The 24,280-nt window shown below is 40.8% G+C and overlaps 1 protein-coding gene and 1 pseudogene across 1 annotated transcript in view; one reads left to right on the top strand and one right to left on the bottom strand.

Annotated features, from left to right (window-relative positions):
• The window catches only part of USH2A (usherin), a 562,110-nt gene that overhangs the window by 433,088 nt on the left and 104,742 nt on the right, over positions 1-24,280 (bottom strand). The window contains exons 14-17 of the mRNA XM_074949260.1: positions 18,629-18,812; positions 6,481-6,644; positions 2,680-2,838; positions 518-1,012 (exon numbers count right to left, since the gene is read on the bottom strand). Of these exons, the coding sequence (XP_074805361.1) occupies positions 518-1,012; positions 2,680-2,838; positions 6,481-6,644; positions 18,629-18,812 (1,002 nt within the window). The remainder of the gene's footprint in view (positions 1-517; positions 1,013-2,679; positions 2,839-6,480; positions 6,645-18,628; positions 18,813-24,280) is intronic.
• LOC141983900 (uncharacterized) lies at positions 8,315-9,980 on the top strand (annotated as a pseudogene).

Here is a 24,280-nt window from a genome sequence, read left to right as displayed (position 1 = left end):
TACAAAAACTAAAACCAAGTCAGGCTCATAACATTTGAACATTATCAAATCTGTAACAAAGTTAGCTTAATAACAGAATGAGCTGCCATATATGCCTCATGGTTTAAAAAACAGATTCTCTCCATTAATTCTCTCAGTTTGTTAATCTTTTTACTTACTGATCTAGTAGATACAGCAACGGTCACTGCATCTGTGTGAACTAATTGATGAGAAAAAATGGATTTTACAGTAAACCTTTAATTGTAAACATTGTTCTTGTTGAGGCAGATGTCACTAAGTGGTAAATCCTGGTCCCATTGCAGTCACTTGGAATTTTGCACTCCAATGGAATCAAGACTTGACTCTAAGAGACCACACAATAGTATCAGACAACAGATAATATTAAGGGATAGTTTAACTGATTTTTTTGTCCAATGTTTGTGTCCCACTGACCTGGAAAACATGAACAGATTTAGATAAAATACTGCTTTTCAGTGGCTGAGTCTCAGTTTAAGAAATTAAACGTATTAAGACTTACCATTTGGTTTTGTAGGTGGAGACCATTTTAGGGTGAGCTCTGTAGCGCTGATGTTTTGTATCACAGGAGAGCACTGCCCTTCCGGAGGGGCCTGTGCAGTAATTATTGTCACTGGCAGGCTCTGCAAACAGCCTCCACTGGTACATGCTTGAACACCAAAAATGTACTTTGTAAACGGAACCAGATTCTGAATAGTTGTAAAGGTTTCTAAACCTTCATACTGGCCACAAGGCTGAAGATCAACTGAATAAGCACACGTCAAAACATATTTTTCTATAGGCCCGGAGTCATTTGATGGGGTTGTCCAGTTAAAGGAAATGGTGTGTGGGCCAACAGGAGAAATTATATTTAAATGTAGGTTTCCTCTAGGTGTCCCTGATTTTGTTCTGTACATCACTGCTGCACTCCTTGTAGAACCATGAACATTGCTGACCTTGAGGTAATAGGAATAGAATGTATAAGGGAACAAAGTGGTGTCACTGAACTTCTGAGTTCCTAAAACAAACATAAGAAGAAAATTATGTTCCACATGCCAAACATCTAGAAACCAGTCTTGAATTTGTTGCTTTTTATGAAAGTTTTGAAAGGCCACAGTATCCACATCGGAAAAGATTAAGTATTAAATGCAGTATAAAATAAAATCCGATACTTGGCTAATTGTAGGTATAAATCAAAGTTTCTATTCCAAAAATTTTAAATATTTTGTTTAATATTTGTATTTGTAATATTTAATATAATATTAATGAGAAGTAGTCTTCTCAACCCCAGGGTATCAGAGGAGTGGGAGAAAGGGGAAAGAGAAAAGTCGAGGTCCAAGAATAGGATTTTTATTCATGTATGTTTCATCTGCATTCTGATGATGCTAGTTTACTGTTTTCATTTTGTCTGGAAGAAAAAACAAAACAAGAAAGAGTCTTTCCCTTCCCCTTTATATTTCTACATGGTTAAGTCCAATGAACTATGATTTAGAATCTTAAATAGATTTTGGTATTATTCCATATTTTATAGCAAGCATTCTGTTTTATCTTTAAGATGGAGAGTGTTCCCAGCTTCCAACAGCAAAGCTAGTAGAGAGCTTAAAAAAAAATCACTCTAATGAGGTACTCTGCAATCCTATCAGCCAAATCATCAGGCCAAGTAAGAAGACTATTGTTAATTTTCCTTGAAAAGTTCAGTGCTTCCACAACTGTAATTTCAAACTCTCATTTAGTAATAAGATCTGTATTCACTCAGTTGCACTTAAGTGGCATTTCCTGTGTGTACTATAGATGCCCCTCCGACACACACACACACACACTAAGAATAAAGTAATAAACATCAGAATATTATTAGAATACAAATTTCTGACAGCATTAACAAATTGTTCGTACTGCTGAAATGCCATGCAGATGATTTTCACATCATTAATTAGAGTGAGTGCCAGGAAATGTCAGAAATGTAATTTTTTTAACCAAATAGAAAATAATGGTTTTGTTAAATAGGAGTATATCAATGTCTGATTATCCAAGTAGTGAATATTTAGGGTTTTTAAAGCAGCTCCTTAAATATATCAGTGTAATCATGAAATAGTGTCTTCATCTTGCACTCTGTTCTTAAACAGATTATATGGTATGATATTATGAACCTGAACAAAATATATTGACTTTACTTGTGAAAGGATTCAACTTAATTTCTAAGTTTTCGCTTTTTGCTAGGAAATGAAGCAAATGAAAATCTATCATGTGATTCCTCACCTTTGTGGTCATTTCTATTTCTCTCACCACATTCATCGAGTCCCGTAACATACTTTCACCTTTGATTCACTGTGTTCAGCTGTATTACATAGTGTCTACATGTAAGGTACACAATGTAACCAAGTATGACAAGTACATAAACATAATATATCAGAATTAAAAATAATGAGGGACTATATATGGCTCAAGCATTTTTAACAGGCCTCAGATTAGGCACTGAACAACTGAGGCACTCAAATTCAATAACCATTTTTGAAAATTTAAACAGATGTTTCTTTCCAAAGAAATCTAGCAATGTGGAACCTTAGCCAACTAGTAGGAAAAACTGAATACTGAAAAACCTTATAGAACTAATGGCAGGAACCTGAGATAACAACTGGAAAAAAGATAATATATATGTCAAACACTGCTGTCTTCACTAATACTCACTATAAGGATAGTGGTCTTCTGTTGTATAAATTTCAGTCTCATCTCTATACAGTCCGTAAGTAAGCCAGTTGGAATTTGGAGAATCAGGGGGGTTCCATGAAAGATAGATAACAGAAGAATTTAGAATTTCTCCTCTGGGTGGAGGTTGCTGGGACGGAGCTAAGGATAATTTTTAAAAAAGAACATTTTTAAAACAGAGCTCATCAATAAACATCCAAATGAACAGAAGTGAAATCTTTAGGATAAAGGTTATTCTGACACAAAAAACGTCATGTGGACATATGGTCAATAGAACATTAATAAACAAAGTTAATGCATCAGAACTACTCTGCAACAAAACTTTTTATATAACTACATAACACAAAATTTTGTACATCAAAGCAGCAGCCTAAATACATTTAGAAAAACCACAAAAGTTAAACAACAGTGTTACCATAGTTTTTTAAAAGCTCCTTTTTCTTTGTTTCTTTTGTTTTTAGGAAATTATCAAAAGATGGATTGTATTTCTCTGTGCACATTATTAATTTAAAGTTTGCAATCTAATCATCTGTTGCATTTTCAGAAGGTTCGTTTCAATTCAGTTTATCTCAATGGCCACATAACGTCATCTAACGAAGCAGAAGAGAAAAATATTACCTCTGTCTATCATAAGGCTGCAAGAGTCCAATCCTGAGGCCATTGGGCTTGATTCTGATCTCCCTTAAACAAGTTTTACACCAATATTAACTACATAAACTTAAACAGATTTACTCCTGAATTACACCAGTATCAACAAACAGAGGCCTGAGGGGTGCAAGACAAGGTCCAGTATGTTCTAGTTACCATCCTCTTTACAGCACAAGTAAATTACCAGATTACAGTTTATTAGAGGATAGCCCGTTATCTCAGTGCAAGGCATATTTAGGTCTTGGTCTATTATCAAAGAGCAAAATTCCCTCTGTTTTCTTTCTGTGATCCAAATGAATGACCACGGTTCTTTCTGAGTGATGGTGGTGGTGGGGTTGCTCAGTAAAATATACTTAAATATTCTTAAATGAATTTTTAACATTTTTTATAAAATATATATAATATATAAGCCAGAACACATAAGGCCAATCTCCTAAGTAGGCACTACCCCTCCCCCAGCTTTCTAGTACAAGGGGGGAGTGTGTTTGCTGCTTTTCTGCACCTAGCCAACTTTGGGGACTAATATCTATAAGGAAAGCTCCATGAATCTAGGACCATTCTGGGTGTGGAGGTTAAACATCTTTCCTATTCTATGGGCCAAAGAGCACACTGTGGGAACCACATCACAATTCAAAACCTGTGGCGTTTCATGGACTTTTGTTCTCTAGTTGTGTCATCATCATATATAGAAGTTTGCTGAATATGTCTAATTCTCTCTCTCTCCAAAATATATATATATCTGCTTCGCCAAACCAGTTTGTGTTTTTTATATGAGGACTTGGCTTCCACAAATAAGACTTGTGAAGAATGATGGCACCATGAATAGCACAAGAGTCCTCAACACACAACTAAAACATGAGCTAACTGCAGAAATATCACAGAACATATTGTTAGTGTTCCTCGGGTATGTGGAAATTGTAAAAATCCGCATCTTTTTCTTAGAAGGGGTATCTTCTAAGGGGTATCTGGCACTATTCTAGCTTTTAGATCCAACAAGGATTAGAGGGAGAGATTGTCAAGAGCACCTAAAGAGTTTAGGAGCAGGAGTCCAATTGAAAAACAGAAGGACTTGCATTCCCAAATTATTCAGGCACCTTTGAAAGTTTCCCCCACAATGTAGCTATATTGTTAACTTATCAAGACATGCACCATCCAACTGAGTAATCACATGAATTTATTAGGTTAATCTGGATTCTCTCTTGCTCTGGTTTGTTACTCTTATTTGTTGTAGCCTGTGTTATAGTTAGACTATAAGCTCTTTGGGGGAGGAACATGCCTTTCTGTTGTTGTTCATTGGTTGGTTTCATTTGACTTGGGGCGGGGGGACAGAATGAAGCAGCTGGCATACTTTAGGCCCAAAAATATAAAATAAGTCTCCCTCCAGTAGAATGTTATTTGGACACTGATAGTGCCTTACGTTTGTTTCTGCTAACACAGATTTATGTGGGTGGTGCACTTACTAATATGATAGCTGCCAGTAAAATGCTAAATTACAATGAGGCATAATCACAAATGATGTACCACTTAAAATACAGAATTTCCGTTTTGCTACATTCATCGCACTGGAAGTACTGAACATCTGGACACATCATTTTTATATGGTTCTGATTAATGAGTGTGAATTCATTGTCTTGCCACAGATCCCTAGATTTGCACAAGACTGAGCAGATATAGAATAGCATTTACAAAGCTAGGCATTAATCTAGAGGGGCAAAGCCGCAAAACTGGTGACAACAATTAGAAACTACTGGCAAGAATACCTGAAAGGAGAAGATTACAACTCCTACATAATTTATGTCCAGAAAAAGACTCCAGTTACTATTCAGAATGCTGTACAAGTTTTCCCATGTTTTCTAATTGAAATCTATATTAATCTATGTCATTTAAAATTTTATAGCAGAATTGCCATTGACCTTTATAAAATGTATACAGTGATATAAATTAGCTGATCAGTTAAAGATGAAAAGCACCATAAAAATGCTAAGTATTATTATTATAAATTCAAATGAAGCACTATACACTTAAAAGTGAAATTCCAAAACCAAATCAAACTATCAGGACAATGGAGAAGAACTATGTGTTCTAGAGATGGGTCTAAACCAAAACCTTGAATCTGAATACTTTCAAATTTTAGAGATTCATGTCTCGAAATAAATACATCTTTCGGTTCAGGCCTATTTATAGTACTGTATATGTTCTTCAATGATATACTGTTTCAACTTAACTTGATATAGGACCCAAACACAAACTGCGAACAAAGTGAAAGTTTTTTGTGTTTGTGAGTGCCCTTTGCATGTGTGCATACACACACAAAATCTACCACACAGATACAATGGTGTTGAACATGATGTAAATGCCTAGACAAACTAAATAAACAGATACGTTGTAGAAGCAATGTCCCAAAACACATAGCCATGTGAGGCGTCTAAGTCCCCATTTTCAAAAGTGTTTTAAGAGCCTAAATCACTTAAGAGTTTTTGAAAATTTTAATCCTTTTCTACACTAGACCTTTTTCTTAAAATTTCCCAGTAGTGCAACTTGACCATTGGTATCAATAACGCAATTGTTACTATAGCCAAGCACCCAATGTATGCCAGCATAGAGATAAGCCACAGAAAAACAAAACTTTAAAGTATCATTTTGACTAATTAGGAATCATATAAAGGCTGATGCCTTGCCATCCCTGTACTTCAGAATCATTGCAGTTGCCGCAGCGCAGGTGCTCAGTAGCAATGTGTTTCTTTTCAATGTCTCACTCAGTTGACAGCATAGCTTTAGCTCTCTACACAAATCAGTTTATGATGACCTTTCATGATGTTTTACATTGTCTCCCACAGCGATGGATGAAGGCCCCATGAGGTGGCAAGCTGAGTTTCACTATGAGCCTGATCCTGAAACCAATGGGGACAGTGGGTGCTCAGCCACTTTAGTTCAAGCTCTGTGTGTGGTACAAAGCTCTATGAAGTACTCTATCTAAATCTTTCCAGAAGGATATCCTAAGATAGCTATAAAGAAGAAGAAAAATAGGATCTTGAAATATGGGGAAAAAAACCCCACTTTTAGTATTACAGAACAAATTTAACACTAAAAGCCATTAATTTGAAAGACATGCTTTTAAGACCAACATCCACTTACTTTTACTGCAGCCAAATAGGTTGTGGACGTCCAAATTACTAGCATTGGGAACACAGTTGTCACATTTCAAGCCAGTTACAAATTGTTTACAAACACATTGTCCAGTAACAGGATGACAAGTCCCATTAATGACTCCTGAAGGATGACAATTACAAAGCTGACATCTATAAACAAAAACAAACCGAGAAAGTAATCAAAGCACATTAACACTTCAGTTAGACGCAGTAGGGTTTTATTTAGTGGCTTCTTTTGTCTTATATAATTCAGAATTATAATTAAACAGCTTAGTGGACAGAGGTGCAGTAAAAAAATGTTAATACTTGAATTTATTTAAAAAAATAAAATGCAGCTTAAATATTTGCAAGTTATCTATTTCATACAGTTTTAATAAATACTCAGAATAAGCATTTGAAATCTGAGCACTAGATGAAATTTATTCTAAGTAGGATAAAGAAAATGGTTTAGATTTAAAAACATGTTAATATCGAATTGATCCGTACACACAGTGCATAACAGTATTGATTAATAAACCTATTATTGGTCCAATCATATAACCCTTATTCTCACAAAATATTCCTTACTCACAAAAATAGTGCAACGGAAGTCAATATATTTATTCGGCCTGCTTTATGTATGAGAGAGATCTTCAGGATATATTCAGATCCTGAACAACCTAAGCTTTCATCAAAGAAAAAAGTTTCTTGCCCACAGAGGCAATAGATAGGGATGCAAATGCAGAATAAATAAAAGAGGAAAGATCGAAAGACTGGGAAGAAGGAGAAAAACAGAAAGGAGGATAGAGTAAGAAGAGAAAGGTCAGAAATGCCACTGGTCATAATGGGGAGCACATTTTCCCCACTATGTGATACTGAAAATAACAATAAGGTACTTAAATAAATGATAATAATTAAAAGTTTAACTACTACACAAAGGTCCACATACTAACCTTCATCCTTTGTGCAAACCTCTCATTGGCATCAGTGAAATATCCTCAATGGATTGAGATATTTGATCTTAAATCTATATGCTGGCTCATGGACCACAGTTAAAAATGGAATGTTTGAAAACCCCACTAAACAAGGGTTTTTGTAATTGATATATATTTTTCCCCAGTGCTACTGAATTATATCATCGCTACAAATTCAGCTAAAAATATAAGGTGTGTGATTCACAATAATGGACTTATCCACATAACAGACAATGGTTTGTCTTTGAGTGAACAACCTACATCCCATTGCCAATTCTCTGAGTCATGCCACCCACCTCAGCGCAGAGTTTAATAGCAGCAAATAAACCACAATTAACTTTTCTGCTCTAATTTTCGAATCTCACATTTGTACCTCAATGGACGGAACAAATATTTAAAAAACCATGGGCCAAGTCCCTGGCTGTAATTCATTACCATACAGTACAAATCAGGAAGGGGAGCCACAAAAGTATTGTGAAACTTAGCCCTGGTCTACACTAGGACTTTAGGTCGAATTTAGCAGCATTAAATCGATGTAAACCTGCACCCGTCCACACGATGAAGCCCTTTATTTCGACTTAAAGGGCTCTTAAAATCGATTTCCTTACTCCACCCCTGACAAGTGGATTAGCGCTTAAATCGGCCTTGCCGGGTCGAATTTGGGGTACTGTGGACACAATTCGACGGTATTGGCCTCCGGGAGCTATCCCAGAGTGCTCCATTTTGACCGCTCTGGACAGCACTCTCAACTCAGATGCACTGGCCAGGTAGACAGGAAAAGAACCGCGAACTTTTGAATCTCATTTCCTGTTCGGCCAGCGTGGCAAGCTGCAGGTGACCATGCAGAGCTCATCAGCAGAGGTGACCATGATGGAGTCTCAGAATCGCAAAAGAGCTCCAGCATGGACCGAACGGGAGGTATGGGATCTGATCGCTGTATGGGGAGAGGAATCCGTGCTATCAGAACTCCGTTCCAGTTTTCGAAATGCCAAAACCTTTGTCAAAATCTCCCAGGGCATGAAGGACAGAGACCATAACAGAAACCCGAAGCAGTGCCGCGTGAAACTGAAGGAGCTGAGGCAAGCCTACCAGAAAACCAGAGAGGCGAATGGCCGCTCCGGGTCAGAGCCCCAAACATGTCGCTTCTATGATGAGCTGCATGCCATTTTAGGGGGTTCAGCCACCACTACCCCAGCCATGTTGTTTGACTCCTTCAATGGAGATGGAGGCAATACGGAAGCAGGTTTTGGGGACGAAGAAGATGATGATGATGACGAGGTTGTAGATAGCTCACAGCAAGCAAGCGGAGAAACCGGTTTTCCCGACAGCCAGGAACTGTTTCTCACCCTGGACCTGGAGCCAGTACCCCCTGAACCCACCCAAGGCTGCCTCCTGGACCCAGCAGGCAGAGAAGGGACCTCCGGTGAGTGTACCTTTTAAAATACTATACATGGTTTAAAAGCAAGCATGTGAAAGGATTACTTTGCCCTGGCATTCGCGGCTCTCCTGGATATACTCCCAAAGCCTTTGCAAAAGATTTCTGGGGAGGGCAGACTTATTGCGCCCTTCATGGTAGGACACTTTACCACTCCAGGCCAGTAACACGTACTCGGGAATCATTGTACAACAAAACATTGCAGTGTATGTTTGCTGGCGTTCAAACAACATCCGTTCTTTATCTCTCTGTGTTATCCTCAGGAGAGTGAGATATAATCCATGGTCACCTGGTTGAAATAGGGTGCTTTTCTTCAGGGGACACTCAGAGGAGCCCATTCCTGCTGGGCTGTTTGCCTGCGGCTGAACAGAAATGTTCCCCGCTGTTAGCCACAGGGAGGGGGAGGGTTGAGGGGGTAGCCACGCGGTGGGGGGAGGCAAAATGCGACCTTGTAACGAAAGCACATGTGCTATGTATGTAATGTTAACAACAAGGTTTACCCTGAAAGAGTGTAGCCAGTGTTTTATAAAATGTGTCTTTTTAAATACCGCTGTCCCTTTTTTTTTTCTCTACCAGCTGCATGTGTTTCAATGATCACAGGATCTTCTCCTTCCCAGAGGCTAGTGAAGATTAGAAAGAAAAAAAAAACGCACTCGAGATGAAATGTTCTCCGAGCTCATGCTGTCCTCCCACACTGACAGAGCACAGACGAATGCGTGAAGGCAAATAATGTCAGACTGCAGGAAAGCACAAAATGACCGGGAGGAGAGGTGGCGGGCTGAAGAGAGTAAGTGGCAGGCTGAAGAGAGGGCTGAAGCTGAAAGGTGGCGGCAGCGTGATGAGAGGAGGCAGGATTCAATGCTGAGGCTGCTGGAGGACCAAACCAGTATGCTCCAGCGTATGGCTGAGCTGCAGCAAAGGCAGCTGGAGCACAGACTGCCACTACAGCCCCTGTGTAACCAACCGCCCTCCTCCCCAAGTTCCATAGCCTCCACACCCAGACGCCCAAGAACACGGTGGGGGGGCCTCCGGCCAACCAGCCACTCCACCACAGAGGATTGCCCCAAAAAAAGAAGGCTGTCATTCAATAAATTTTAAAGTTGTAAACTTTTAAAGTGCTGTGTGGAATTTTCCTTCCCTCCTCCACCACCCCTCCTGGGCTACCTTGGTAGTCATCCCCCTATTTGTGTGATGAATGAATAAAGAATGCATGAATGTGAAGCAACAATGACTTTATTGCCTCTGCAAGCGGTGATTGAAGGGAGGAGGAGAGGGTGGTTAGCTTACAGGGAAGTAGAGTGAACCAAGGGGCGGGGGGTTTCATCAAGGAGAAACAAAGAGAACTTTCACACCGTAGCCTGGCCAGTCATGAAACTGGTTTTCAAAGCCTCTCTGATGCGTACCGCGCCCTCCTGTGCTCTTCTAACCGCCCTGGTGTCTGGCTGCGCGTAACCAGCAGCCAGGCGATTTGCCTCAACCTCCCACCCCACCATAAACGTCTCCCCCTTACTCTCACAGATATTGTGGCGCACACAGCAAGCAGTAATAACAGTGGGAATATTGGTTTCGCTGAGGTCTAAGCGAGTCAGTAAACTGCGCCAGCGCGCCTTTAAACGTCCAAATGCACATTCTACCACCATTCTGCACTTGCTCAGCCTGTAGTTGAACAGCTCCTGACTACTGTCCAGGCTGCCTCATCTCTTCATGAGCCATGACATTAAGGGGTAGGCTGGGTCCCCAAGGATACATATAGGCATTTCAACATCACCAACAGTTATTTTCTGGTCTGGGAATAAAGTCCCTTCTTGAAGCTTTTGAAACAGACCAGAGTTCCTGAAGGTGCGAGCGTCATGTACCTTTCCCAGCCATCCCACGTTGATGTTGGTGAAACGTCCCTTGTGATCCACCAGAGCTTGCAGCACTATTGAAAAGTACCCCTTGCAGTTTATGTACTCGCCGGCTTGGTGCTCCGGTGCCAAGATAGGGATATGGGTTCCGTCTATGGCCCCACCACAGTTAGGGAATCCCATTGCAGCAAAGCCATCCACTATGACCTGCACATTTCCCAGGGTCACTACCCTTGATATCAGCAGATCTTTGATTGCGTGGGCTACTTGCATCACAGCAGCCCCCACAGTAGATTTGCCCACTCCAAATTGATTCCTAACTGACCGGTAGCTGTCTGGCGTTGCAAGCGTCCACAGGGCTATCACCACTCGCTTCTCAACTGTGAGGGCTGCTCTCATCTTGGTATTCATGCGCTTCAGGGCAGGGGAAAGCAAGTCACAAAGTTCCATGAAAGTGCCCTTGCGCATGCGAAAGTTTCGCAGCCACTGGGAATCGTCCCAGACCTGCAACACTATGCGGTCCCACCAGTCTGTGCTTGTTTCCCGAGCCCAGAATCGGCGTTCCACAGCATGAACCTGCCCCATTAGCACCATGATGCATGCATTGGCAGGGCCCATGCTTTCAGAGAAATCTGTGTCCATGTCCTGATCACTCACATGACCGCGCTGACGTCGCCTCCTCGCCCGGTAGCGCTTTGCCAGGTTCTGGTTCTGCATATACTGCTGGATAATGCGTATGGTGTTTAATGTGCTCCTAATTGCCAAAGTGAGCTGAGCGGACTCCATGCTTGCCTTGGTATGGCGTCCACACAGAAAAAAGGCGCGGAATGATTGTCTGCCGTTGCTCTGACGGAGGGAGGGGCGACTGACGACACGGCTTACAGGGTTGGCTTCAGGGAGCTAAAATCCACAAAGGGGGTGGCTTTACATCAAGGAGTAGTTCAGGCAGGACTTCACGGAGGGTTCCAATAAGAAATGGTGCACCTAAGTTATTGTTCTTATTGGAACAAGGAGGTTAGCCTGGCCTCTGATTGATACATGGCTAGATTTACCTCGCTGCACCTGCTCTGTGAGTGACTGCAGTGTGACCTAGAGGAATGAGTCCCCTAGTCGGGGGAGGGGGGGGAAGCAAATGAGTACGAAACAAATCTGGTCTATTTCTTGTTTTGATCCACTCCATCTATCTTTTACATCTTTGGCTGGCAGCAGACGGTGCAGAAGGACTGCATGCCATCCACATCTCATGGCTGCTCGGCAGAAGATGGTACAGTACGACTGCTAGCCATCCTCATCTCTTGCCTGCCTGGCAGAAGATGGTGCAATATGACTGCTAGCCATCCTCATCTCTTGCCTGCCCGGCAGAAGATGGTACAATACGATTGCTAGCCATCCTCATCTCTTGCCTGCCCGGCAGAAGATGGTACAATACGATTGCTAGCCATCGTCATCTCTTGCCTGCCCGGCAGAAGATGGTACAATACGACTGCTAGCAATCTGTATTGCCTGCCTGATCACCATTAGATGGTTCAATAGGACTGACTGCAGGACTAAAGAGAATGACCTGGTCAAGTCACCAAAAATTTAGTCCCTGCGCCCATGTCTGCCCAGGCGCTCCCATCCGACGTGGCCAGGAGCACCTCGGACATGACGAGGACGGCTATCAGTCATACTGCACCGTCTGCTGCCAGAAGGCAATGGGTTGCTGCTACTGTGTAGCAATGCCGAACCGCGTCTGCCAGCACCCAGGAGACATACGGTGACGGTTACCTGAGCGGGCTCCATGCTTGCGGTGGTATGGCGTCCGCACAGGTAACTCAGGAAAAAAGGCGCGAAACGATTGTCTGCCCTTGCCTTCACGGAGGGAGGGAGGGAACGGGGGCCGGACAATATGTACCCAGAACCACCCGTGACAATGTTTTAGCCCAATCAGAGTGCTCCATTGTGACTGCTCTGGACAGCACTCTCAACTCAGATGCACGATTGTTTGCTGTTGCTCTGACGCAGGGAGGGGCGACTGACAACACGGCTTACAGGGTTGGCTTCAGGGAGCTAAAATCAAGAAAGGGGGTGGCTTTACATCAAGGAGTAGTTCAGGCAGGACTTCACAGAGGGTTCCAATAAAGAAATGGTGCACCTAAGTTATTGTTCTTATTGGAACAAGGAGGTTAGCCTGGCCTCTGATTGATACATGGCTAGATCTACTTCGCTGCACCTTCTCTGTGAGTGACTGCAGTGTGACCTAGAGGAATGAGTCCCCTAGACAGGGGAGGAGGCAAATGAGTACAAAACAAATCTGGTCTATTTCTTGTTTTGATCCACTCCATCTATCTTTTACATCTTTGGCTGGCAGCAGACGGTGCAGAAGGACATATTGCCTACCTGCTCACCATAAGACGGTTCAATAGGACTGACTGCCGGACTTAAGAGAATGACCTGGTCAAGTCACTAAAAATTTAGTCCCTGCGCCCATGTCTGCCCAGGCGCTCCTGATCGACCTCACGCAGGCGACCAGGAGTACCTCGGACATGACGAGGACAGCTACCAGTCGTATTGTACCGTCTGCTGCCACAAGGCAATGGGTTGCTGCTACTGTGTAGCAATGCCGTACCGCGTCTGCCAGCACCCAGGAGACATACGGTGACGGTTACCTGAGCGGGCTCCATGCTTGCGGTGGTATGGCGTCCGCACAGGTAACTCAGGAAAAAAGGCGCAAAACGATTGTCTGCCCTTGCTTTCACGGAGGGAGGGAGGGAGGGAAGGGGGGACTGATGATATGTACCCAGAACCACCCGCGACAATGTTTCAGCCCCATCAGGCATTGGGATCTCAACCCAGAATTCCAATGGGCAGCGGAGACTGCAGGAACTGTGGGATAGCTACCCACAGTGCAACGCTCCGGAAGTCGACTCTAGCCTCGGTACTGTGGAAGCACTCCGCCGAGTTAATGCACTTAATGCACTTCTGTGGGGACACACACACTCGAATATATAAAACCGATTTCTAAAAAACCGACTTCTATAAATTCGACCTTATTCCGTAGTGTAGACATACCCTTACTTTGCACTCATCTAAACCTGAGCTGGCTGTGCAATGGTCCTGTCCTCTGGCATAAATGAGAGCAGCCTGGAGGAAGCTCTAAATTACACTAGGTGCCAACAGTCACAAGAGGACAATTAAATAACAGTCAGGGACTTGAAGGATATATGGAAGATTCAGTTATGTTTCCTTTGTTCTGATAGGACACCTATGCTAGCCTGGGAAGGTTTCCTACACTTAGGCTGATCCTCCTGTGACTGGTTACACTGGCTCTGTGGCCAGATCTCACTGGTGGTGCAAGATAAATTGAATGCATCATATTCAAGATTCTTCCCCGTATTTCCACTTCACTTTTCTTTATTCCCTCTCTCAGACACACCTGTACGTCAAATAATGCTGAGTTCATCTACACTTTAGGATGATAAAAGCAAAGGGAAACAAACCAACTTTTTTCACATTGGAGTACTAAGATCCAGGTCAATAATCAGTGAAATAGACATTAAATGTGACAGATTTTTAAACAACTTTAAGAGAACTATTCACATACATTTTTTGCCCATCACAGAGCTCTGTTTATTAGAGTTCTTTTACTCCACTGCAACTCTTGCTGTGTGATCTCCTGAGTAATCATTCAACACCCTTAAAAAGGCTGATAAAAGCTAAAGCTGCAAAATAAGCTGCAAATTTGTTTTATGGACTAATATCCCTTTGGGAATAAATAAAATACATTCTCTCCTGGAAGCCACAATACTGCAGTTTGCTCTCTTTTATAGTCAGGAGAAAAGGGCAATTTTTTCAACAACTGTATTAAGTCCTTCCATCTGTAGACAGTGTATCCAAAATCCCCCTTCAAATAGAGGTTTTGTTTAGACTATTTAAATGTCATGACTGAAGAAAATGGTTTAGTTAGAGATAAAAAAGAAGATAGTGTATTGATAGGCAAATAATTCTACTTTATTATTTCATAATTTCATTACATGCTGCTATTTAGTGTGTATAGTTTCTGGGGAGTTTTAATGCAAGTGTCTCAGTACATAAATAATGAGAGACTTCTCTCAGTACTACTGTATATTACTGGACCTCTCATGAATAAGGGTCCCCTGAGTATTTCAGTTTTCATTATCATTCACTCATGAAACAATCAAATTAGTTTTAGATACAGTACATTTACAGTGCCTTACAGTTGTCTCGGGGGGGGGGGGTGTTTTTTGCGTGAAGTACTTATTTTGTCTTCTAGCCAACATATAGAAATATCTGTCTCCATCTGTATTAACATAGTCCCCAATCCTGCAAACACTAATGTATGAGTTGTCCTATTGACTTCAGTGGGACTACTCACATGTGTTTCCAGGATCACAGTCTTCATTAGTATCCTAAATAGTGAAATCAATACATTTTATTATTTTAAAAGTTTACCGTACATTTGTGAAGTCAATATTTTTATGCCACTAAGGACTTTTATGGTAAATAAACAAACATTCCTTGAAACTTTCTAGCCATACAAGCAATATTTTCAACATTCTTGAGGACTGTTAATAAAATAAATTAGAAGCTTATGTTATTTTTTTAAACGCTACCTTCCCAAGACATTTTAAATCAAATATATTTCACATTTATTAAAACAGAATTACACATAATCAAAGAAAAAAGACTTAAAACATGGAAAGAGAAATACCAAGCCAAGATGAATTGCAATATTGATTTTGCAAAGATAAATGGTTTTTGTAATATTAATATAGAGAAACCTTTATTACATTGACTCTCTAGGTGCAGTTAGAGCCTCTCCAGCAATCTGTTTAAAATCTTAATTTTTCATCCTTATGGGAAAACCTCACTTGCTAAGTGGATTTCATAAACAGTAATCTGTCAAGAGATATATATAGATAAACAATTTGTAATGTTCATTGACCAGTTCATTATAGTAAACAATACAGAAGTAAGGCTTATCTAATCTCTACCAATGTTCATGACCATTAGGGGTTCTGTTTGATCACTGTAAAATCCTGGAGCCTAAAATTCCTCCCATCCTGCAGGGAATTTTCGACTTTGCAAGCTGAATTCCACTGAATAATACTCCATGTTCCTGCAGGTTGGTGGAATTTTAAGGCCTCATGACTCTGCCTCTGAATATCACAGAATAGCAACAGAAGTCAACACAGCTCTGACATTTAGATTATGGGCAGCTAGTATTCTTTGCTTGATTGGTTTTGTAATCCCAAAATTGCTAGAAAGGGACAGATAATGCTTAAATCAGTGTGGAATTTGCAAAAAATGGTAAATCTCTCCTTTTTACCAGAAGTCTTAAAATTTGCAAAAACTGAATGAAAACAGATAGGCAAATACGGCTACAGATGATCACTTTTAATAGAGAAATCCTTCTGAAGAGGAGGAGGAACATTTTCCAACATACAGTGGAACCATCATGGAACTACTACACAGGAGGATCCAGATCTCCCAGGCACTACAAAGCCAAGCACTATGCCGGCTCTCTCCATAGGCCTATTCAGGGATTATGGGAGTCCCGGGGAGTATACTGACGCATAGCTGATAGGTCTACAAACTCTTTTGGTCTACTGGCCTCAAGTGTAGCTGGGTGCACAGCAGCAGCCACAGACTTTCTGTAGCTGTTCTGTTGCCTGGATCTAAGTTTGGTATGGGAGAATTCTGTACTTCCCTTTCTCTGCGTTCCCCATATAAAACCTGGTTACTTTGGCTCTACACATGGGGGACAGGGAGATGCTCCCTGTGAAGAAGTGTGTGTGAAGTAATAGGAGGGGAAGTGAAGGGAAGTACTGAGACTCGGGGGTAGGGGGAACCAACCAGCTCCAGGTTTGGAAAGAGGGTCCCTGGGTTTCCAACCTGCTCCCAGACCATTCCAGCTCCACTAGGTCCCACTCTTTGCCCCACCCATCCCCCCTGGGGCATGCAGGAGTTTAAACAGAGGTGGAGCCCCCACAATATTTCCATTACAAGGGTGCTAGCCCCCCTAGTCCTCCTGGTTCCACTTCCCCTGCACAAAGGACAAGGGTTCCACAATAAATTACTAAAAAGTCCAATGCTGGAATTCTTTGTTGTGAGGTAAAATGGAGGCCTTGTGGGCATAAGAGTAAGAAAAATCTTAAATGGATTTCTAATAAAGTCAGATAACAAATGCTTGCATCAGTGGGAGATTAAATCCATATTCCTGACCATGAGGAATTGTCTAACCCTGTCACTGTTACCAACAGAGCTGTATAATTATAAATAGCCAAGAGGATATTACCAAACATGATCAAGGCACACATATTACCATGAGGAGTGTGGTATCAGAACCTGAGGAGAAGAGAACAGAAGCCTACCCATTGATGGCGCAAGTCAACAGCGTACATTGCCTTTTGCCTAACATATAATTGATTGACAATTTATGGAAGCAAAAAAAGAGAGGTGGAATGTTAAAGCTCAGTCTGGATTCAAATCCCAATGTTATAAGAAAGCACCTATCTTTAGGACAGCAGTAACCAAAACTCTGGGATCCAGACATTGTCAAACTAAGTTCTTTGGGATATGGATTCAGACATTAATTCGGTGGTTTGAGCCCATCTCTAGTGTACGGAAGGCGTTGCTTACCAGACAGAAATTGTGAACCTTTTCACATCCTGTATGGAACTCAAAGTCAAATCCTATTTCAAATTAAAGAATAAAGAAGGTGAATTTAGAAGGAAACTTAATATTACATTATTTTTATCCCTTACCATCCAGAGTGACAGGAAGTGAAACAGAAAATCCCCCTTCTTACAGATTCCAAGATGGCCATTAACAGATATCTCTATGACCCACAACACTAAAAAATCCCCTGCCTAATGATGACAATAATATAAAAGTTAAAGTCAAAAAATCTACAATGTCAAGTATACTCAGGAAGACACACGTCACATTCTAGGGTCAGCATATATTTATTCCCTTTTTCACTCAAGGCTAGTATGGGGGTGTCATATCACTTTCATTTAAGTCTATTTTTAAAAAATTATAAATATTAAATGTAGCAAAATACTTTACAAGCATATGGTCTGCAAGAAAATGTGATAATATGAGTGCCTGTGAAATCTTATTGGACAACATGTAAAAAGGAAATTGAGATTGTGGGGATTAGACAAGCAAGAGAAGAAGCTGCAAGAGAAAGAGAGAGCAATAGACAGAACAACAATACATCACCTACTGATGTACCTCAGACATTCAAGGAAGTATATTCACACTATTTTAGTGTACATAAAGGCTCTAGGATACTTCAGATACAAAATTTTCCCTGTACTACAAAATTAGGGTGCTGACAGAGAGAATTCACTCCTCTAGGACTACAGATTTTGGAAATGGAAAAGTCTGACATTAGATGAATCCATTCTCTGCAAATTTTACATTTTCTGTTATTGTTAATAGAAAATATGGGGGCATCAAATTTTTCCTACCATTCTCTGGTGAAATTTCATTTTCACAGAAATTTTCCCACCAGTGTTAATTATTGATAAGAACAGCGTGTAATTTTTTCCCAAATACCACAAAAATACCTTAATAATTGATTATTTCAGATATAGAATAACGGTAATAAGACAATCCTCAAACCATTATGAACACAAGACATAGCATATAAGGTTTTAACTATGCTTCCACTGAAGTCAATGGCAAAACTTCCATTGTCTTCAGTGGGTGTGGGAATGGGGCCTATGCAAATCTGGACATGTGTATAAATTTCAGTGGAAGACTGTTTTGAATAGACGGCCTTTTTTATTGTTACAAAAGATTTTAAAGTTAGTTGGTGTGAGGAAATATAAAGAAGAAATTTGAAATGAACTGTATTTATAAAAACAGGCAAACAAAACAAATACTTACCTCCCTGAATCAGAGTCAAATCCAAAATAAAGTTCTCTGCAGCGGTCACATCTCTGTCCAGTTACAGAAGCATCTTGGCAAACACATTGGCCAGTTAGACTATTACAGACCTGATTCACTGAACCAGTTATGTGGCATAAACAAGGCAAGCAGCCAGAAGCATGATATGGAGATATGTAAAAACCTAGCAAAGACAAATTGGTGAACAAATACACATTTTAACAAACTTGCAGAAAAAGCAATGCCAACAGAAGAATATCATCTTGTGCAGTCATATTTAGCAACTGAATAAGATACCCACCATCACGTAACAAACCTAGTACATGTACATACCCCAACACCTACAAATCTATGCAGTCATTTTGTGGAGCAGGGTGTCTAAGCCCATTCAATGGCATTTTCTGAAGCTGTTATCTATTCTCTGCTTGCCAATTCTGATTTTCTACTCTGAACCCCGCAAATCTTCTTCTCAGGCAGAGCAGGAGAAGAAACAGGACAACAATGCCACAGGTCTCAGGCAGTGGGGGAAGCAAAGATTTCACTGCATGGGAGGCACTAATGAATGCAACACAGGCTGCAGGAACATGCACATAATGGCATGCAAGACCCTCTAGAGCTGCGGTTCTCGTCCAGGATCCTGTCTCTGATAATACCAGTACCAGTCACTTCCAAAGGAAATGCAAGAAACTGATATGTCCTCATTGGAAATTTTTTTTTCTAAAATCTTCTAGGTAAGTGGTTGGTTTATGCCCCAAAACATGCCTCAAAACCATCCTGTCTAACATTGTGTGGTCAATGTTCCTATTATCCATATAAATATCGAAATCCTTTTTTTTTTTTTAACCTTTACTAACCTCTGCCCTTTGTGGCAATGACTGCACCTTTATGCAGGGGGTATTTGGCTGGCTGGCTGAATGAAGGGAAAAGTGCTTTTTGGCTGGGGGGAGTGGAAGAGGAAAACTGCTGCAAAAAAGGCCTGGGTGCAGTTGGGATTTTTTTGCCTTCCACACAGCGAGTTCAGGAAGGGCTTTGTTCATGCATGACATGAAGGGCGACAGGCTATATGTCGCAGGGTGGATGTCCATAGGAAAGTTATATCGTGACCAGATAAATGGCTTGGAAAAGGACTTAAAAAGGTGTTTGTTAAAGGAACGAACAGGGTGGGTGGTGGGCGGTTGGGGACTCCTATGATTGGTACGGCAGGGAGCCAACCCCTCCATTCTTAACCCTTCTACAAGGGGGAGTGTGGATGGCAAGGTCCTGGCAATGGATTTGCTGGAGGGACCTGGATGGAAAAAGACAGGGAGATGGTGGAAATCCCCCGGGGTAATTATGGAATAAACAGGGGGTTACCTGCACTGTTCACTTTTATCTGCCAGGTAGTCCCAGACATCGAATAATAAAGTTGTGGCCTGATTAAACGCATATTAAATGTCTCCTGTCCTTCTTTCGGTATAGTCAGACAATGAGTTCAACAGGTTGATTAGTTTTTGTGTAAAATGTTTTCTTTTCTCTATTTTAAAATGGTTGCTTTCAGTTTTGTCCTCCATCCCCTTGTTCTTATATTATGGAAAAGGATATACAGAAGCATCCGGTTGACCCTCACTTCCTCACTCATTATGTGGTATACCTCTACCATGTCCTCTTATCAATATCTCCTTATATGAAAGTCTATCCAGATCTTAATCATTTTCGTCACCCACTTTCGTCACTCTGAATCTCTTATTCCTACTAAATCTTTTTGACATGGACCAGAGCTGAATACTGAACTCAAGTAAAGTAGTACCACACATGTAGTAGTAGGATTTTATGTTTGTATTTTATATAAATTAGAATAAAAAATAAAGAATAATGTAGCATGTATTAAATGTATTGGTGTAGAATTTAAACATATCTTGCCAACCACCCTTTTTGAATAGCAGAAAGGAATGGCCTAATGGGCCATTGGTAGAGATGCATCAGCCAGAATCTGTGTCTGAGCTGATTTCAAGGCAGTGACAGACCTTTTAGGGTCACCACTTTGTTGTAAGTTTAGCGTTTTAAATTAAGTAAAAGAAAGCAATGATTGTTTTTCTCTTGCATTGCAATTTGATGTTCCTGTTCAAATGTTCTGTGTAAATCAGTTCTGTTTTGTGTGTGAATGAGGAATGTGTGTGTTAGAAAACAAGTGTAAAGGCCATTACCGGACCAAATGTTCTAGGGAGGAACCGAGGACAGACGCAAGGGTGCCAGAAGATTACAACATGCCCCCTGTTAAAATGTCAAAAAAGGGCAAATTAACAACTCTAAAAATAAGACAGGCACCTATCAACAGGGACAAGATAGCTGTGATCAAAATCAGCATGGGGTAACTCCCTAAAAAAATTAAGAAAAAAAACAAAATTAAAAAATTAAAAAAATAAACATTAAAAAAAACAAGCACTCATCAAACAACAATTAATTACAGCATGACGGTGCAAAACTCATTGGTCCCAATAAAAAAAATCACTATATAAAGAGGGTGCCTTGCCATGAAACTTTGGGTTCATCCTGCCAAGACTTCCCCAGAGCATCGTGTCGCAACCGACAGAACCCTGCTCCTACCTACCCATGATCAACCTAGCTGGCCACTAGATTGATCCGGACTGGTAACTATAACATCGACTGGCAGGACTGTGTGTGTGTGTGTGTGTGTGTAATTGTTGTATCTTCAATAAACGTGGCGAATTGCCTTTTCCCCAAAAAAGATCCTGTGTGCTTTTTATAAGCATAACATTATTTCCTCTCTCATTACTTATACATGCAAACATTATTTTAGCAGGGGGTGGGTTGCCTCACTGTGCATTCAGCAGAGGTTCACTTTCAAGTTGCCCTGGCCTTTTTCCCTGACTGACAATAGTTAATTTAGAATCTAGTAGTGTGTATGAGTAGTTCGAATTATTTCTTCCAGTATGCATTACCTGGCACTTGTCAACAATGAATTTCATTTATTGTGCTGCCCGTTCTCCTTCCTGGAGTTCTTGTCTAGTCCTGACATATCTACGTTAATTGTATGTCACCGCACTGTTTACCCCTCGCCCCAAACATTAATAAATATATTAAATAAAGCCAGTTCTAATATAATGATGCCACCTAACCCTTATATAACACTTTTCATCCATACATCTCAAAGTGCTTTACAAAAATAGAATATTTGGGTGGGAGGGGGCATCCCTCTGTCAACATTTTTCTATTATTCCTTATGGTATGACTCACAATGACTGAGAAGAATTTTCCCCGCTCTCATACACTCTTGCAGCATTCTCATAGGCCTCTTAGTCACTTTTCCTCCCTGATTATATAAAGTTCAGTAAGCTTCTCTTTTTAAGTCATGTTCTTCAGTTGCTGAATCTTTTTTAGTTGTCCATGAACTCTCCATCTAACTTTCTGATGTCCTGTTCTATAATGAAGGGCCCAAAATTGCATTGTAATGTGCTATCTAACCAAGGCATTATTTCCTTTGTCTTACAAGTGATACCTTTATATATACACCCCCAGGGTGGAATTGTCTTTCTTTGCAGCAGTGTTGTGTTGTAAGCTCATATCCAAATAGTAAAAGAACTAAACAAATTGAAAACATTAGAATTTTACTGCTCAAGTCTTTGTTCAAGTTTAGCTTCTGGTCCTCAGTGAGATAAATCTCAAATGGACAGTCAAGTGATATCAGTCTCCAGTTAACACACATTCGCATCATAAAACAACCATACTATTGGCACTTTATTCCAGAGAGGCCCAGAATTGAGCCATCACAGAGACTGAATATCTTGAAGTTATTAGTGAGGCAGCATGTATTATCTCATCTGCAGTTGCATGTACAGTATAGTATCTGTCCTGTACATAAATAGAGGAGGCCATTTCCCAGCAATGTCACTCTTGAGCACAATGAACAACTCAACTGCAAGAGTATAGCTGGAAGATAGGAAACAAGTTTAACCCTAGACCTCATGCAAAAGGTCAGAGCACCTCGGTAAGTATCTAATTTATAATCTGCTGAGAGAGTACTAAACATTAATATTAGGCAGACCCTAGTGCAATCTAGAAAAAGACAGACCCTTATCCACTCGTGAATTAGCATAATATTTACAAGTAACAAAGGACAGCAACAGAAACACGGGTAAGTCTAAAGTATTATAATGAATCTCAACTGAGCTGACTTGCTCATTGGAAGCATTTGCTCATCTTTTATTATAACTGTTACAGCAACAAACTCTATAGTTAAGGTTACCAGTTTAGGACCAGATCCTAAATCCTGAAGTCAATAAAGCTATGCCAATTTAGAGCAGGTAAGGATCTGGCACTATATCTCTGTTATTAATCATTTATAAACTTTTTATCATGGTGACACTACAAAGTTCCTCAAAAGCATCAGATTTTTTAAAAAAGTATTTTAGAAACAAGAATATAAATATAGGAGGTGGGGGAATGGAAGAAAAAAACATTCATAAACAGGACTATTTGAAAAAGGTGTTTTTTTTCCTGAATATACACAGTAAGGCCTAAATCTTCATAAATGACTTTCAGTTTTGGGTGCCTCTGTTTCTGAATACCCAATTAGAGACAGGTTGGGGAGGCTGATTTTAAGAAAGTGGTCAGTGCCTGCTCTCTGAAAATTAGGACCATTTGACGTGCTTCAGTATAGGCACCCAGAAGTCACTTTTGAAAAATTTAGTCCTAGATCACCAAAAAACAAGATAGAAGAGGCATCAGATTGCAAACTGATGTTGCACATGTTGGGCTAAGCACTGTCCTGGCCAGCATGGCAAGAGAATAGAAATGCAACTGAAATCCTGACAGTCAGACCAGAATTCCTTGCCGGTGACAGAGGCAGCATATTGTGTGAGTATTTTGCTTCACCACACAGTGGGAGCAAAACAGATCCCTGTCTATGCTGCCAGTTGTAGCACCTGACCATGGCACACTGTATATGATCATCAGTTGCAATGGCGAGGTAGGAAGGGATCTGATTGAGGAGGCCTATGCTCTCCCCTTCCACTAATGAAATGACTATTTATTGTGGGATGGGGAGGGGCAGAAAACGAGGAAAAAATACAATAATGAAGAATTTTTTTTTAAATCCCTCAACATTTCAACAGCTGGGGGACCTCTAGCCCCGGTGAATTGCATCATCCCCTTTCATCAGGAGGTTCTCTCTATACAATGTTCCCTGATATCTAGTCTTGAGAGACTAACAGCCCACTAATTGCGCAAAACATTTGTAACATGCAGAACCCATTAGTTTCCTAGTAGTCCTGTGTAGCATCTCATGGCATTCATCCATCTGTTGCTAACCAGAAACAGTAGTTTTGGGGAGAGGCTTTAAGAAATGGCTGCTTGGGATTTATAGTCAGTATCCTCCAAACTAGCTGAAGTGTCTAGTTCCAATGATTTAGGACTGGAGTCCGATTTCAAACGTGAGAGAGGCTCCTAAAGTCACTTAGGCACTTTTGAAAATGTGTCATTGGCACTTCTGAAAATTTTCTCTCAAGTCAAAGTCTGATGGCTAGTCTACACTAGAAGTGCAACATTGGTGCAGCTGCTCTGATGCAGCTGTGCCACATCTGGTAAAGATGTTCTATGTCGATGGGAGAGAGCTCTCCCGTTGGCATAATTACTCCACCTCCGCGAGAGGTAGAA

Source organism: Natator depressus, chromosome 3, assembly GCF_965152275.1.
Source record: "Natator depressus isolate rNatDep1 chromosome 3, rNatDep2.hap1, whole genome shotgun sequence".
In the NCBI taxonomy this organism is placed as follows: Eukaryota; Metazoa; Chordata; order Testudines; family Cheloniidae; genus Natator; species Natator depressus.
This window is presented reverse-complemented; position numbering and strand designations above follow the sequence as displayed.